General features: G+C 36.9%; 1 protein-coding gene across 10 annotated transcripts in view; it reads right to left on the minus strand.

Annotated features, from left to right (window-relative positions):
- The window catches only part of LOC132106614 (serine/threonine-protein kinase MRCK alpha-like), a 52,724-nt gene that overhangs the window by 24,903 nt on the left and 8,897 nt on the right, over positions 1–18,924 (minus strand). For all 10 annotated transcript variants that reach the window (XM_059512470.1, XM_059512472.1, XM_059512467.1 and 7 more), the window contains exons 2-5: positions 5,996–6,087; positions 3,429–3,512; positions 2,936–3,031; positions 2,371–2,519 (exon numbers count right to left, since the gene is read on the minus strand). In XM_059512470.1, the coding sequence (XP_059368453.1) occupies positions 2,371–2,519; positions 2,936–3,031; positions 3,429–3,512; positions 5,996–6,087 (421 nt within the window). The remainder of the gene's footprint in view (positions 1–2,370; positions 2,520–2,935; positions 3,032–3,428; positions 3,513–5,995; positions 6,088–18,924) is intronic.

The raw sequence follows: 18,924 nt of genomic DNA on the forward strand, positions 1-18,924 counted from the left end.
CTCAGGCAACGACTGTGCATCTTTCTCTTTGATAACGGATCTTTACGGGTAATAAGAGATGCCCTCTTGACTTTTGAGGTGCGACGAGGCATGTCCTGGTGGTGAATGAAATTCCAGATTCCTTAGAAATCAGCTGAGGCATCACACACTTGGCTTTGATCAATAGCAGGACACACATATGGCCCTGATCAATAACAGAGTATAATGCAATGGTCACGCACAACAAAAACATGCAGATGCTAGTGCGTTTGGTTGGCTCTTCGGCTGTGACATGGGCCGGCCCTTTTCAGTGGAAGGATCAGAGCGCACCCTATGCAAATATCTGGCAGAGAGGAAGCAGGGACATAAAACCACTCACGAGCACAACCTCTAAAAATCCTACACTTTAACACAACAGCTTGCCCACTTAGTCTAATAAGGGCTGGGTGAAAGCAAGAGCTCCAAGCTTTTCCTGGAAAGAGCTTTCGGAGCAGGAGCTGACTAATGTAATCTGGAGAAGTATGAAAGCTGCATTTAAAATGTAAATGTGAATTAATTATGTGACAGTTGAGATATATTAAATCCATTTAAAGGCTTTGTTAGCCCAAAAAAGGAACCTTTATTCCTAGCCAAGTCATTCTAAACTGTTTTTCTATGGAAGATACATCATGTCAGATTTGATGTCAATGCTGAATGATAAAGTCACTGTCACTTTGGAATTATTATTATTCTAGTCATATTTAAATCACAACATTGAGCGAATTGTGCAGTCATACAATCAAGCACAAAACCTGGAGCTCCTCTTTTTAAATCACAAATTGGTTTTATAAAATAATTTAGTTTAAAATAATTTTTTATCGACTATTTTCATTATTTAAGTGAAATATCCCTTTAAATCAAATTTTTAGATGGTATAGTACTAATTGTGTATCCATCACTGTGCATTCGTGCAAACTGTGGTATCTTTTCACACAGTACATCCACCCTCAAACATACAGATGTGCTTATTCCCAAATGCACACCCTTTAACACGGCTTGCTCATAGAAAAACACACCCACGCCAACCCCATCCCTAGAGACCAATCCACTCAGTCCCCACCCTCCACAAACCAGGCGTGCCAAACTCTCACGAGAGGAGAACTGACCACACCTCTAACCTCATGATTACTGCCTTTAACTTTCCCCTGCCTGTCCCTCTGGGTGCCCCAAAAGCAGCGACTAAAAGAGCTGCATATATGTTTGTGAGGAAGACAACACGAGTACATATAAAGTGTGTGTTTGTACCCAAATGATGTGTTTGGTGGGACTGTCGAAGCACACCCAAAGTCCCAGTACAAACACATTCATCACACCGAGGGCTAAATGCAACTGGTGCATGTCAGTATGCAAATGTTGACACTTCCTGTGTGATAACCGAAGATGGGTTCCAATCCAGCCTGCCCTCAGACTAAACATAGCCTTTTTCTGACTCATTGCACTCTGATTTCATGCATGCTTAGCTGATTCGAAAACCTCATGAAATCAAAATGTGTGTTTTGTGGCTTTTATTCCATGTGCATTCATTTTGAGATCATCTAAATACGCTAATATACACTATCATTCAAACGTTTGGGGTAAGATTTGTAATGGAAAAACAGTAATATCATGAAATATTATTAAGATTTTAATATTTTTAAAATGGCATTTATTCCTGTGATGGCAAAACTTATTTTTCAGCAGCCATTATACCAGTATTAAGAGTCACATGATATTTTTTCTATCAATTTAATGCATCTTTGCAGAAAAAATAAAAAAAATAAAATGGATTTCCTTGCCCTCAAACTTTTGTATAGTAGTGTACTATGAAAACTGACAAAATCAGAAAATCAAATATCAAAAGCACTGATGACTCATGTTGCACTACACAGATTTTTGTCCAATCAAATTCTTCATTAAATGAGAATGCCCTCCCTCTAAAACTACTTGTAACTAACTAGAAAAAAGGGTCATGGCAAAATAAGGATGAGCCATTTCATACACCTCACCCAAACATCTGGTTTCTATCAAGAAGTCACATTTTGGCTGATTAACAAGGCATTTGCTTGCATGTATTTTCAATAAATAAAAGAGTTCTACAGGCATGCAAGACTACAAAATAAATTGCTGTGTACAGTAGGTCAGTGATAGGACTATACATTTATTGATATGGAAACAAAACAACAACATATTGACTTCTAAAGCCACTTTTAATGTCTATTCAATGATTTAATTTGCCACAATATCTTTAAATGATCATCATTCAGGGGTTCAGTGAAAACTGACATATGCCATTAATTTAATTAATGAATGAGCATTTAATTCAGTCAAATTATTAACTGATAAACAACCTTAGTTTAACGATTCAAGACCCACCTGTGAACATAATGTAGCTGATGCACAGAGTCAATAGCCAAGACCATTTCAGCCAGATAGAACTTGGCCATGTCTTCAGGCAAACGATCTTCAAATTTACTGAGCAGAGTCAACAGATCTCCCCCTACATAGTAGTCCATCACCAGGTACTGGGACGAGAGAAAAACAAGAAGTAAATAAGAACAAAAGAAACATTAAAAAATAATGGAAAACAAAGATTTTGCATCTTTTAAATTCCCTTTACCCTTGGATTAACCCATCCCATCTCAATTATCCATGACATTCTTTCCTCTGAAATCTCTTTATCGTTCTTTTCCTCTGATTTCATTCCCTCACACTCCCACTCATGAAGCTGTACTCAAATTATAATTCATATTAGAGCCCCTCTTCTTCAGTCACGATATATACAACACGGCACATACAAATAAATAGTCTGCTATAAAACCGTGTCCCTTGAAACTCTGTAAGCAGTGATTAATGATCATTATTTACATTATCTCCCTCTTTGGACATTATCAAATGAATGTGAATCAGACCCAATGTGAGCTTGAGAGTTCTCACACACCAAATTGTTCTCGTCCTGGAAAGCATAGTGTAACGTCGTGATCCACTGACTGTCCCCGTTCACCAGCACGTCCCGTTCCTCCCTAAAACATGCCGTCTGAGAAAAAAAGTAAAATGTCAGAGAAAACCACTTTTTTGGAGTCAGCCATCAAATATGTGCCCTACATATTTAGAATGACTCCAATCAAGGGGTCTGTTTCCACAGTGAGGAATGGTTTCTGAATCATATAGAGCAAAGACTGTTTTTTTTAAGTGGTTTCTCCTGTAATGGTCAGAGGGAGTAACACTCTCCTAGGAAGCTAAAGAATGACAGGCCAGGGATATAGGAGAAACGGCTGCATCAGCTGAATGGTAAAGTCTGACGCTAACTGGATCAAGATTTGCACATTATATAAAAATCAGTCTTGAGAAAACTGCTATTTGCAACTAAAGCAGTTCGGTTAGGACCAAATCTGCTGAATGAAAGGAAGAGATGTTTAAAAACATCAGCTCACCTCAGCCCTTTTGAGCATTTCCCATTTGTTGAGGATCTTCATGGCAAATACTTTGTCTGTATTTTTCACCTTTACTACTGCAACCTGTAAAAAAGATCAGTTCAGAAGTAATCTTAAACATAATATGGCCTTGAAACTGTTTTTATTGGCATTCACACAAAAGTGTTACTCAGCTTGCTTGTTAAAAGTGCTGCCATTAGCATTCAGTAAAGAAAAGTACAGCAGATTATGAGCAGAATTATATAATAGCCAATCTCTTCTGGTGTTTTAGGGTTTACAGAAACAAGTAAAACATGATTTTTGTGTTTACAAAGCATTTTAAATCCTATTAAAGAACAGTTTTTTTCAACTTCAAAGAAATGTATTCATGTGGTACCCCTCAATAACTTGGTGTCTGTAAACAAACATACAACCTCTGTGGTTTGTCTCTTTACAAACCATTCAAAAGTATGTGGTTGGGAAGATTTTTTAAATGAAAGATGTCTCTTACTCTCACCAAGGCTGCATTTATTTAATCAATAATACAGGAAAAAAACAGTACCTTTGTGAAATATTACAACAATTTAAAATAACATTTTTATTTTAATAAATGTTAAAATGTAAACGCAAAAAAAAATGGATGCAAAGTTGAGTTTTCAGCAGCCGTTGCTCTAGTTTTCATTATCACATTATCCTTCAGAAATACTTCTAATATGCAGATTTGGTCCTCAAATAATATTTCTTATTATAACAAATGTTGAAAACAGCTGCTTAATAATTTGTGGGAGCTGTGTTCTTGATAAATAGAAAGTTGCATATATAAAAAAATAAAAAAATGTTACATTATAAACATCAGTCAGAAAGTCTATTCCTCTCTAAAAATTAGCATTTGTTTTGTAACAAAGCATCAAATCAAAATGCTAGGAAAGTAACCTTCTTATGATCCTATCTAGCTTCTGCCTTAAAGAGGAAATATTAAACATTAAGCCTATTTAGAAATGTCTTCACTCTATTAAACAATAATCAGAGAATGTAACAATGTTCTGGCAATGTTCAGTGACTTCAGTTCAGGCTCTGACTTGGATGACAGAAGAGTCTCCTTCAAAGTTCTTTGCTCTTCGCTTTCTGCCATCAAGTATGTGACGACATCTTCAGAAACTAACATTCTGTATGTTTATAATATGTACTTAGTTTATACTTTACAAATATTTACAGTATATACACTTTTTAATAAAAAAAGCATTACAGTAAGTAGCATTTTAATGTGTTAAAAACAATTACTTTAGAACATACTGACGTTTATTGACTTTTTTTTTTTTAATTCACTAGCAGCTACTGGCTCAGAAGTCTCCATAGGAAATGATGTCATCTGCCCTTCTTTTGCTCGCCCAAGTCTATCCTGAACCATCAGGAGATGAAAGTGTCTGAGCGATCCTCAATCTTTTCCTTTGCACGTTTTCTCACAGCTGCAAGGCTTCCTTTCTGGGGGTATTTTGGAAGCAGGCTTTCTGCTAGCTTTCCATGAGCTGTTGATTCCAGCTGGACTGAAGTGAGCAGACACTAGGCCGGAAACCCTGTCGAGTGGTGTGTCAGACGAAAACGCTCCTACTGAGGAGGTTGCAGATGAATCATAGCTCACCAGACGTTGACAAGTGGAGAAAAAACCGAAGGGCTGACACATATAGCCCTTTAAAATCTACTTTAATCTCAAGGATCTTTGATGTATTTCCATCCACCCAATCTAATAAATGTGTTGCCATTTTTATAACTCAAACCTATCCGTCATTAAAAAAAACTTTAAACTGCCTTTTTGCAGACACAGCTGTTAATATATTTCAACACTTGAAAACTTAAGGTTCCAAGGAATTTATTTATATCAGATCTGTATGTTAAAGGATTCAATTTGGTCTTCATTTACTCACTATTCTGTTGATCCCAAAATGAATCTATATGAATTTATTTTTTCCATTGAAAACAAAAGGAGAAACTTTGAGGTATATGCTGGTCACAATCAGAATATGGATTAAAGCTTTCAAGCTGATTTTATTTTTTTTTTTACATAAAATGATCATAAAAACAGTTTGTACAAACTGTACGCAATATTTCAAGTCAGAGCTGCCAAGATATTCCTCAGATATTAACTTTTTGTATTCTACGGAAGAAAGGGAGTTGCACTGATTACAAAAGGGTGTGTAAATCATGACAGAATTTTCATTTTTGGGTGAACTATAACTTCAACTCAACTTGGAAAAGTCCAAGTGCCACAGAGCTGTTTTCTCAGTCACTGTGAAATAAAACCTGAATAAAAATTCCATAAACCATTTGCTTGGGTTTTAAAACATGGCTGCTATCCAATGTTCCCACTTCATGGGCCATTCTGAACAGCCAGGCCTCGCTAAGTAACCTAATAGTGCTGGTTTCCTGGCCTACCTGAGCACCACACATTCCCCAGTGACTACATCACACATCTGTCATTACAATAGAACATCAACTGCCTCGGGCTCAAAAGTACTGTATGAAGAATTTCCTTACTGTGCAACATACCTGTGCCTATGGTAAACAGTATATCAAGTGGGAACAATAAATACCTCTCCAAACGCTCCCCGTCCAATCACCTTCAGGATCTCGAAATCTTCCTTGTGCAAGCGCATCTGTTTCACCTTGGATATGAAAGGTTTGGCTGTAAAATAAAAAAAAGAAAAGAAAAGGGACAAAATCAGTATAATGGAGCTAAAGAATTATTAAAAAAATAATAATACAAAAATATGCTAACATTCAAAGGTTTGGGGTCAGAAAGATAAAAATAAATAAAAACACTTCCATTCAGCTAAGATGCATTTTGATTAAAAAAAAAAAAAAAAAAATCTAATACATTTTAAATATAAAGTTTTTAACTTTTTTTTTTTCATCAAAGTATTGAACTGATTCCAACATTAAAAAAGGGGGGAAATGTCTCTTGATTGCCAAATGAGCATTTCAGAATGACACTGAAGACTTGAGTTATGGCTGCTGAAAATTTAGCTTTGCCACCACAGAAATATATTATATTTTACATTTTATAAAAATAGAAACATTTATTTTAAATTGTAATAATATTTCACAGTAATACTTTAAAAATAAAAATAATAATAATAATAATAAATGCCACTTTGATGAAAATACTTTTTTCAAAAAAATTTCTGACCCCAACATTTTTAAACAGTTTCATAAATTAACATTTTGTTCATTTATGAAAAACGAATGTTTTCTGTCAAATTAACTACTATTTTAAACAATTTGTTGTAAATACTACGTAAAATAATGAATTCTTCTACTGCAACAATGTTGTGCTTGTTATTCCCAGGGTGGAAAACATGGGAACAGAGGAGGAGATGATCTCAACCACAGTGCGATAAGGATAAAAGTCTGCCGTGTTTATCCTCAACAAAAGTACAAACACGCCACCCACACCTGCCATCAGTCTATGAAGCTTTGCACTGGCATGACCTTCCAAGACCATCTTTTTCCAGAGCTCAGCCTCATCTAATGGCTCCTGTACACATTAATGAGGTGTTCTGATGCAAAATCTTTCCCACTGCCACTGCTGCACTCACAGTTTAGACTATAAACTCTCATCCAATCAGCATCAAGCAAACAGGGTGGGGTGGCTCTGTTGCCATAGCAATATTGGATTGTGCAGAAGAGAGAAATTCAAAGAAGTGACATAGGTGTCAGAATATAAAACTATTGTTTATATAAAGCACTGACATGTGTGCATTTTTATGTGGTTTAAGTGTCTAAATTTCTTCTATAATTACTTCTATAAAACCTCCTTACTTTTTTTATCTAATAATATAAACTAAGAATAAATAATATGTTTCCCACACAATATTCTGATTCTTTTTAAGGGGTCATTATCTGTCGACATTCCAGCATCTGTCTTTCAGAGCAAATAAGTGGGTAGATCAGCAAGGTACAATTGGTGTCTCCAAGGCATTTTAGTCCCAGCAGACATTCATTACCAGCCAGGTCATTACGTCTCATCAGAACTGCTCCACATTACACTTAAGCACTGACCCACTGCTAATCTAACAGTGGCCACAGTCACATATCACAGACCAGCTACTCTACCACAGACCCTGCTGACAGCTAAAAACATGCTAATAATACCAGCAATGTGTAAACACTATTGAACAAGGGATAGGTAGTATGCCCAAAGCATTATATCACGCTAGGAGCAATTTTTTATAAAGATGGTTTATATCACAACTGCGTGTATATATCATTTAATAAGAAAAAAATCTAAATTTCTGGCTAACTTAAACATAAATAAATAAATAACATTTATTAATTCATTAAACAGTATATTTTAATTATTACTTATACTATTATATATATAATATGTTTATACTTACATATTTTTGCTGGAAATATGTAACGTGCGTGTGTGTGTGTGTATGTGTGTGCACACATATATTATGAATTAATTAAATTAAACATGACACTAAAAATTTTTAAGTAAAAATTGCAATAAGATTTTATTATTTTGATATATGTATCTTATTTTAAAAAAATTAAATAAACATTTGCCAAAGCCTATTTAAATAAAAATAAAAAAGTATGCATTTAGCAAATGCTTTTATCCAAATCGACTTACAGAGCATTCAGGCTAACATTTTTTACCTAACATGTATTCCCTGGGAATCGAACCCAAAACCTTGCGCTGCTAACGCAATGCTTTACCACTTATTTTTTTGGAACTTGATAGATACAATCCTATACGGACACCTTGGCTATTGAATTGCGATTGGCTAGTAAATTTATATATATATAAATTTATATAAACATTACATTTTTTAACTTAAAAAAAATACACTCTTAACAGTCAGTCAAGCATTATAATATGATAATCAAATATTATTTAATTATAGAACTTAGAAGTAAAACTTGATAACCATGTATTAATGCATTAGTCATTTTAACTGAAATGACTGGTGGTGGTGCTTTTTGGTCATTCAATGTTATTGGGAAAACAATTGGGAAAAACTAACAAAAATACTTATAAGATAATAATGTAATTATACTAATAAGAACACTATAATAAGCACTAAGAATTAATGAGCTGCTGGATTCATGAATATTAATCAGGTTGTGGGCGTTCCCTCGAACTGATTTGCTGAAATCAAAACAGGGACGACAATAGGTGAGCTCCAGTCAATGAGATTGTCTATTGCGCATTAGCTCCGCCCACTACCGGAAAACCCGGCAGTTCTTAAACGATGAGGAATTCCAAAGGAACACTGTTATTTTGACAAGAAATTACAACAAAGAATATCGCTAACATGTAGTGCGTCAATTCTCGCTCTCTCTCTCTCTCTCTCTCTCTCTCTCTCTCTCTCTCTCTCTCTCTGCGTATGTGTGAGTGAAAGTGATGGCAGGGTGTGCGCCTCCACACTAGAGTTTAAGGTAAGTCAAATAGGTGCGCTTTTGCATCCATTCAGATGAACTGAAAAATATCATAGATCAGTTGAAGGAGAGTGAAACTCCATAGCGCTCAGTCAGAGAGTGTTCGGCGAGTGAAAATATATGTGTGCTAAATTTATACTTAGCCTCCAACTCACACACTGGCGAGTAAAATCTGAGAAATTATTAGCCATTGGCTAATATTAGACATAATTTAGTCGCCAGAGTGAAGATTTAGTCGCATATGCGAGTGATTTACTCGCAATGTAGAGGGATGAGATACAAACCTGAAGATAATGGTAAGTCTGGCATCAGTTCAAAAACAGCCTCACATTATGGAGAGGAAAAAAAACATAATTTAGATGTTAAATTCTAACTGGATGTATCAAATTCGTACCGCCCAGCCTTGCCACTGAGACAGAGTAAAAATAACCTCAGACATCCCTGGATAGAATCAGCCACGCTTGACCTCTAAGAAACTTTCAACAGCTTAGACACAAGTAAGCATGTTATAATAAGTGTGCCACTGCAGTGGGAGTCATGCGTTACGTCATACACACCACTGACTGCATACAATCAAACATAACACTCATAACCATCAACCACCAGAGTTCTAAAAGACTCCTCTGTTCCACAGACAGCAAAACAACCACTGAATAAAACACTCCACAAGAATGAATCGCCAGTAACCACATCATAATGGGACCTGCAAGGCTCTTTAGAGGGTAAAAACAAATAAACAGACTGAGCGGGAGGCCCATCCATGTGACTATCATGAAGCCAGCTCCGCCCTAAGCATCCAAGGATCAGTGGGTTAACAATATTAGCTTTAGTGACGCTTCTCTTGTTTAAGTTTGGCAGCAGAACAATAGCTATACAGTATCACTCACCTGAAAACCTAATAAAACAACACGGGCATGCCAAACATAGCAACGGTTGCCATGACAAATGAGAGTCAGGTAATCTGCAGTGTTGTAAATGTAAACTTCTCCACAACATTGTTCACTGTATGGCTGTTTATGATCTTTTCAAAGAATAGCTAGTATTAGAAAGGGTATACAAACCACCGTTTGTACATTTCAGTATCATTTTGTGCTTGTTTTATTAATAAGATTTAACTTTTAATTCCATCTAAAAAAAATTTAATTTTGTTTTTTGTCATTTTTATTACTATTCTTTAATGTCTATATAGTTTTTATAAATTTCATACATTTTTTTTAAATAACATATACACACACACACACACACTTATATTTTTTCCAGTTAATGTTTATTATATTTAAGTAGTGACATTTTTAGTTTCAATTTTAGTTGATATGATATTAACCCTGGTACAAAGGGACAACATTTATGCAAAGTACAAACAGAGGTTTAAGACTAAACTCATTGGCATTGTGGGACTGGAAAAACACGTCCCGTCTTTGTGTCTCCTACCAGACTGGTTAAGGGTGTGCGTGACACGCTGCTTGTGAGAATCTGTGTGTGCTTGTGTAAATTTGCCCTTCCTTTTGAATTTGGGGACAGGCGTGTGTGCAAAGGAGGATGCAGAGAGGAATACTAGGCCTTGAGTATGTGTTCCCACATCCACTCCTCTGGCAAGGGGACATCTGGAAGCCATAAGAGAGATTATTTACGGCCACAGTGAGGTAACGATGCAAAAATGCCGCTTCCAGAAGAACACGTCCCAGCTCCTGGAGCTAAAAGACCTGAGGATGGCCTTCCTCTACTGTCATGTGAATAATGTTTCAATATTTACATCCAATATGAACACAGAGGACACTTTTGTAGCCCTCTAAAACACACACATATACACACAAAAACATATTTATTTCTTATTTTTAACAAATTATTAGGTTTGTGAAGCCCAATCTTTACAAACAAACATTTGATGGTGATATTTCTATATACAGTGGGTACAGAAAGCATTCAGACCCCCTTAAATTTTTCACTCTTTGTTATGCAGCCATTTGATAAAATCATTTAAGTTCTTTTTTCCCTCATTAATGTACACACAGCACCCCATATTGACAGAAAAACACAGAATTGTTGACATTTTTGCACATTTATTAAAAAAGAAAAACTGAAATATCACATGGTCCTAAGTACTCAGACCCTTTGCTCAGTATTTAATAGAAGCACCCTTTTGACAGCCATGAGTCTTTTTGGGAAAGATGCAAAAAGATTTTCACACCTGGATTTGGGGATCCTCTGCCATTCCTCTTGCAGATCCTCTCCAGTTCTGTCAGGTTGGATGGTAAATGTTGGTGGTCAGCCATTTTCAGGTCTCTCCAGAGATGCTCAATTTGGTTTAAGTCAGGGCTCTGGCTGGGCCATTCAAGAACAGTCACAGAGTTGTTGTGAAGCCACTCCTTCATTATTTTAGGGTGCTTTCACATCTCTAGTTTGGTTCATTTGGTCCGAACCAAGGGCAAACAATTATACATTGTAGCATTTTCTGCTTTTTTGGTTCCTTTTCACACCACACTGATTGCTTTGGTCCGAGCCAGTTGAAACAAACCAATATGCAGTCGAATGACAACATCCACAGCACTCATTGGCCATGACGTATTTCCTAAACTGCTTTTGGATTGGTCAGAATTTACATGTGGGAATATTCCAACATAAGAGAGAAAGCCAGCAAACAACACGGAGACAACACAACTAGGGAGAGACGACTGCACAGGCTGGTTTTGTCCCTGGCCATAATCTAGTACATTGTTTGAATACACCACAATATGCAAACAATACATTTCTATAATGAAGCATGGATGTGGCTTGAAAACGTTCTAATACACTGCAAATGACGACCGGACATCGCTCGTAACTTCAAGCGGAGGCGAGCATTAATTCTTCTTAACTCTGACATGCTCATGGTCATCTGACCAAATTTCTATGAGGCTCCGCACCTCCTCACTACTCCAAGTTTGTCCACGAGCTGCCATGCTAAAGTGCAAACTGTCAACAAACACTTCCTCATCCCACAATGCACAGCGCAGCTGACTACGGCAGCTGGTTTAGTCCAAAAATGATCAGTAATCTTTGCAGTTGGGTTTGTTCAAGGTTAGATCACGTTCTCACCACAAACGAACTGCTCCAGAGTTCGTTTGAAAGCATACCGAGACCACATCTTCAAGCAGGTCTCGGTACGCTTGTTTGGTCCGCTTTTGGTGCGCACCAGAGTGCGATTGCTGCTTTCACACCTGCCCAAACGAACCGCACCAAACAGGGAAACAAACTCTGGTACGATTCAATCGAACTAAATGAGGCAGGTGTGAAAGCACCCTTAGCTGTGTGCTTAGGGTCATTGTCTTGTTGGAAGGTGAACCTTCGGCCCAGTCTGAAGTCCTGAGCACTCTGGAGAAGGTTTTCGTCCAGGATATCTCTGTACTTGGCCGCATTCATCTTTCCCTCGATTGCAACTAGTCGTCCTGTCCCTGCAGCTGAAAAACACCCCCACAGTATGATGCTGCCATCACCATGCTTCACTGTTGGGACTGTATTGGACAGGTGATGAGCAGTGCCTGGTTTTCTCCACACTTAGAATTAAGGCCAAAAAGTTCTATCTTGGTCTCATCAGACCAGAGAATCATTCAGGTGTTTTTTAGCAAACTCCATGGGGTCTTTCATGTGTCTTGCACTGAGGAGAGGCTTCCATTGGGCCACTCTGCCATAAAGCCCCGACTGGTGGAGGGCTGCAGTGATGGTTGACTTTCTACAACTTTCTCCCATCTCCCGACTGCATCTCTGGAGCTCAGCCACAGTGATCTTTGGGTTCTTCTTTACCTCTCTCACCAAGGCTCTTCTCCCCCGATAGCTCAGTTTGTCTGGACGGCCAGCTCTAGGAAGGGTTCTGGTCGTCCCAAACATCAAAGACCACGTGATATTTCAGTTTTTCTTTTTTAATAAATCTGTAAAAATGAGCAAAAACAATTCTATGTTTTTCTGTCAATATGGGGTGCTGTGTGTACATTAATGAGGAAAAAAAATGAACTTAAATTATTTTAGCAAATGGCTGTAATATAACAAAGAGTGAAAAATTTAAGGGGGTCTGAATACTTTCCGCACCCACTGTATCTTAGGGATTTGATTAATCAGTCTTTGAAAGCATACAAAAAAATTTTTAAAAAAACATTTACCATTAATAGTTTAATTTTATCTTCAGTTCCTATTGTCTTGACCTGCAATTCCTTAATATCTGTCTCAATCTGAAAGTCCCAGGGCCTCAGAACTGCTACTGCTAATAACGGCCATAAATAAGACGAGTCCCAACAGACTGAATAAATTACATTCACAAAATGAAGGTGTCCTGAACAGGGGTTCCCTTAATAGATGTGATGGCAGCCCCTGTTATTAAACAAGCTGACAGGAAATCAAATGAATTAGAAAAAATAGAAAAAAGGTGCTTTCAATCCCTAAGGCAAAGTCATGGCTCATAGTAGCATGTAGTTAGTGGGGGGTGATATATGAAACCCTCCATGAGGACAGGACAGGAGAAAGCATTAAATCATTAATAAATACTAAACGTACATAAACATGCCCAGGAATCACTTTCATACTGCATAAACATGCAATGGGGCGATAAATTGTGTTTATTGCTAGAGTGAGCACCCACGACACCCAAATTCCCAAAGCAATATAGACCACCCCTTAAGCATCCCCTATTCCTATTGAAGCTTGTTGGCATGGCTTGTGTCAGACAAGACAAAAACTACGTTTGTCTACACCACTTCAATACACAAACAGGATATTCTCAAAATACAATGAAGCCAGAGGAAGAACAAACAAAGCCATAAGATCTTGGATGTTTCCTGGATCCTGTGCAAATGTTCATCAAGAGAAAAATGCAAACAGATAGGATAGGAGAAGAATCCACCATCATACATGCCCAAAATGAAGCTCCATGCTATAAATGCATTAATGTTGCAAGAGTGCAAAACACATGGCCCGTTTAGCACAGGCAGCTTTTTCAAAAATTCACTGAATGCAGGAAGACTATGTGACAAATGACATAAACCGAAACTCTGCACGCAAAAGACAGAGATGAAATGTGATGCTAAACACGTCAAAAACATGTTTGATGCTTTACTGTGTTCCTTGTTATTGCAGCTCTGTGATCCGGCATTCGAATCAGCCATTATGTAAAATGATCCAGCACAACAATCCCCTACTTTTTCGAACTACTGCATCAAGGTTAGATAAGATGCAATTCAAATACAGGAAGTAACCATTCACCTTTAAAAGAACACCATGAGGCCCAATGGGGAGCGAAAGGACAGACAGACACCAGAGAGGTGAAAAGAGAAAAGAAAACGAAAGAAACAGATGTGCTAACCTGCTGATTTTGTCATTAACATCATTGCTAAAGTCTCAAGTGAGAAAATAAAGAGCAGGTTAGTTCAGGCTAAAATTAAACAATTTTCATCTTCATGTAATTCCAAACCTGCAGGACTTTTTTCTTCTGTGGAACACAAAATGTGATCTTTAGAATAATGTCTATAAGCTGTCAATCTCTAAAAATTTGATTAAAAAAAATAACTTCCAAAACCAGACTTAAGTCGCTGGGGTATAGCCAAAAATGCATTGTATGGGCTAAAATTATCGATTTTTCTTTTATGCTTAAGTATGTTTAAAACACACGCTGCTCACATGTAAAAGAACACAGTTCCGCTTTTCACTCTGGAACATGCAGCGCATATATTTTATTTAATAAAACCAGGCATAAACACATTGAGATTTCAGTTATATTAAAAAAAAAAATCAACAACAACATCATAAAGCATCATAGTCCAAGTCTTCTGAAACCCAAAAACTTTTTTTGTTGCCATTCACTTTCACTGAATGGAAAAAGTATCAGGGATATTTAGCTATAAATATCTGCACTCTACAGAAGAAAGAAAGTCATCATGAGTAAATAATGACAGAATTTTCATTCACGGTTAAACTATTACTTTAACCCAAGACTTATACAACAGTAGAGCTACAAAGATGTTGGATGTGTCGAAGAAATAAGGGTAGTGTATTATATTGTTTCACGTGAGGCTCAAGGTATGATTAAAAGTAGCTTTGCCATTTCTCAGAGCTTAGTACAGACAACTTTGCAGAAAGCAGAGCGGTCATATCCCCCAGAGAAGATTACACAGTCTTCCAACAACATGACATTGACACAAGAGCTGTGAAAGCTTTCTACAGACTGCCTGCTCTTACGCTCAATTGGCAGAGATGTAAAAATACCAGCATTAGTTTTTCAGTCAACATAATACCACCGAGTCACCTCCCTGTGGCAAAATATGTCATGGTAGATGTAACTCTATCCTACTGCATTCTCTCAGAACAGAGGAGTGAATGAAATCTTGCTGGACGTTTCCTACCACGACTGACTGAAAGCCCCTGAGGCAGTCGGAACTGTGGAAACTTCACCACACATGTATTATGTTCAAATTATCATCACCGTCATCGTAATCATTATTATTTTAATCGCTTATCAACTTCGCTGGAACATGCCACTGTGAAATTTTTATTTGGGCTAGACACAGTCTGTCAAACGTACTTTCCCATTTAAAGCAAACATCCAACCCTATAAGTAACCGGCAATTTGCAATGTGATACATACACAAGTGCTAGTTACTGTATTTTTCACATGAGGTTAAAGGGATAGTTCACTAAAAATGAAATTTGTAATAAATTTACTCACCCTCATTTTGTTCTAAACCAGCATGACTACCAAAAGAACATTTTCTAGGGATGCTCTGAATGTTCGGCAACCGAATAACCGAAAAGGCCGAATAATATGTACCGAACAATGACTAACGCGATCAAATAGAAGCACGCACTAATGCAGCAAACACATCGGCAGTGTGAAAGTATTTAAAACTATCAGAGAAAGATGCAGAAATAATTACAAGCACGAAGCACCGACAGCGAGAGACTGTTTAGTGCTGCATCACATTCTTTACACATAACAGCATTTTTTTGTTTGTAGTTTTGTAAAACTTTCTTACATTACTGCTTTGGCTTCACCTTTTATTGGATTGGATCTGGGAGGGCTGAATTACAGTCTTGCACTACAGTGCCTCACTGGTCAAACTGTGTTATAGCAGGCCCTTATATTAAAGGGGCCATATGCGATTTCAAGTTTTCTTTTCTCTTTAGAGAGTTACAAGCTGTTCATGAAGAGATAAGATCTGTAAAGTTGCAATGACTAAAGTCTCATACCCAAAGAGATATTCTTGATGAAATTTAAGACTTGTCCACGCCCTCCTAAAACTCCTCATTTAAACACGCCCCCCACATGTCTACGTCACAACGTGGGAAGATTTGCATAACTCTGCCCAAATGTCCACACAAAGCAAGAAGGTGTAACTTTGATTCTCACTGTTACCTCCTGCACCATGTTGTGAAGACGCTGTTTTGTTGTGAAAGCGAAATTACTTTGTTTGGCCTTACAAAACAGGACACAATTAGAAAAGAGTTTCAGAACAGTTCAACCCAAATATCTATATATTCCTGATCGTGGGAGTGAAGACTACAATGCTGGCGCTTCTGACCATAGTCTGTAAGTACATTTACATATGTAAAGGATTTGCCACTGATGATTCAAATGTGAGTTTTGAGCAGTGTAGAGTAGTGGTTCTCAATTCCAGTCCTCGCGCCCCCCCTGCTCTGCACATTTTGTATGTTTCTCTTATGGCTTCAGACGTTTGTTCTATTCAAACGTAAGTACCCGTAAGGTATATGATGTTTCTGGAATTGAGAAACGCTGGTGTAGTGTAAACTTGTTCTTTGTTGTTTCTCAGATCACAAATTCAGACATGGTTTTATGTTTATGTGGCGCGATGCAACACAACGTAATCCGTAATTATGTCCCCACTGGAGGCAACAAATGGCTTGATTGCAATGGGTTTGATTCTTTTTGTCTTGTCTCGCCAGTGTTCTGACCGGGACATGCAGCACAGTATGGCAAGAGGCATAACATTTCCGTTACATGCTTGAGACATTCGGCCAATCACAAAGCACTGGACAGCTTTCCAATCAGAGCACACCTCATTGAGCTTTGTAAAAAATGACATGTGTCAGAATGTGGAAAATATATATATATTTTTTTTTTACTTTAAACTGCATAAACACATTTCATTACACCAAATACACCAAATAATGTTTTTTTTAGCAACATTATATGACCCCTTTAAGTCATATGACATCAAATGACCATTCAATAACAAAAATATTTAAGTACTGCTCACTGCAGAGCCAAATGGCCTCCAGCTCGCCCTCTCTTGATGTCCAGCTCCACCTATGTGAAACTAATGGCCCTATATTCAAATAAAAATTATTAAATATTTAAAAAATATATATATATATTGCTGTCAAAACTAGCGCGTTAACACAGGTGATTTATTTTTTCAGTTTAAAGACGTCAAAAATATTTAATGCAGTTAACACAGGGGCGGAGCAACACCAACTGCTGCTTCTGTCTCTTTTTTTTCTTTTTCTTGTTTATTTATTGGAAATCTATAATGTTTGGAGCTTTAAGGATTCATCTATTTTTAATTTAGAATTTAATGTTGATAAATTTATTACATTCTGGTACATTTCCTACTTGCTGAAGGGCACATACAAATATGACATTTATTATAAGGGTTTAAGTGAAGATTGTTTTAAGTTCACTTAAATTAGAGATTATTTTTTAAAGTCTAACATATGTTAAAACTAGGGCTGTCAGAAGATGAACATTTTTAATCTAATTAATTACATGACGTGTCGATTAATTAATCTAATTAATCGCAAATTACATTTGGCTGTGAAAATACCCCAAAAAGATTATTTAAAGCTATTTGTAATGATTTAAAACCTTTGTAATCGTCGGGAAGAAGGAGGCAGGAACCGGCGGACAATCAAATAACATTTTAATAATACAAAATAAACACAAAACAGCGCACCAGCCCCTCACGGACGACTGGTGCGCTTAAATAAAAACCAAAACACAACTAAAAGCCCAGGCCTGTTCCTCTCTCGTCCTTCACTTTCATCGCTCCACTTTTATATACTTCCATCTCCACCGTGGGCCTCGAGACCAGCGGGTCGAACAGGTGTAGCTCATCTCCAATCACTCCACCGGCCTCGCTCCCACGTCCCTCGGCCCCGCCCCACTCGTCACACTATTTTTGTGTTAAATTAGAAAGTATTAAGTAGACATTACAAATAGTAACTTAAATTAATTTGTATTTGATTCAACATAAAATTTACTACACATAAATATTTAGGCTAAAACTATAGAACATAAAAGAAGATAATTTGAGAAACTTCTTTTTTAGGTTTGAGTAAATGATGACAATTTAAACTTTTTGGGTGAACTACCCCTTTAAAATATTGTCTCTCTTTTTTTCTTTTTCTTAATGGAATAATACTCCAAATAAAAAACTAAAACTGCCAGCAGGTGGCAGTTAAAGTCTTTAGGAGTCATTTATTCATTCGATTCATTCAAAACGCGGGTTCATTCAGAAACTAAACACTGCTGTGTTGCTCGAAAACGCACTTCTGATGTGGCTTTTTAGGTAATATTTTTGTCTGCAAGACTGAGCAAAAACAGACAATGTTGTCTTTGAAATATAACACAATATTAACTACTTATTTACTGAACTGTTGTATAAAATCACATTTGCACTTGTTATATTCGGAACAAACTGCACTCATGTGGTATTGCTCTTGTTGCTCATGTGATATCGATTATCATATGTTATAAATGAGACAAAAACTCACAGAGGAGTATTTTTGCCTCAATATCTTGAATTTTAGGGCATAACTGCATTTATGTTGTTGCCCTTCATCATATTTGTCACCAATCAACTGTATGAAATGTTAGATGACATAAAAAATGGGGGCAGGGCTAGTGAATTAACGGTGTTAAAATATTTTAATTGTGTTTTTTTTTTTTTTAAGTAAATGCGTTAAACTGACAGCTAAATAATAGCTATCAATTATACTGTTAGTTGTAAGATGTTAGTATAGTCAACATTACATACAGTCAATTGTTAAATATTAGGGAAAATTTGAAGAATCTCCTTGATACACCAGTAGT

Source organism: Carassius carassius, chromosome 27 (assembly GCF_963082965.1).
Source record: "Carassius carassius chromosome 27, fCarCar2.1, whole genome shotgun sequence".
NCBI classification, from domain to species: domain Eukaryota; kingdom Metazoa; phylum Chordata; class Actinopteri; order Cypriniformes; family Cyprinidae; genus Carassius; species Carassius carassius.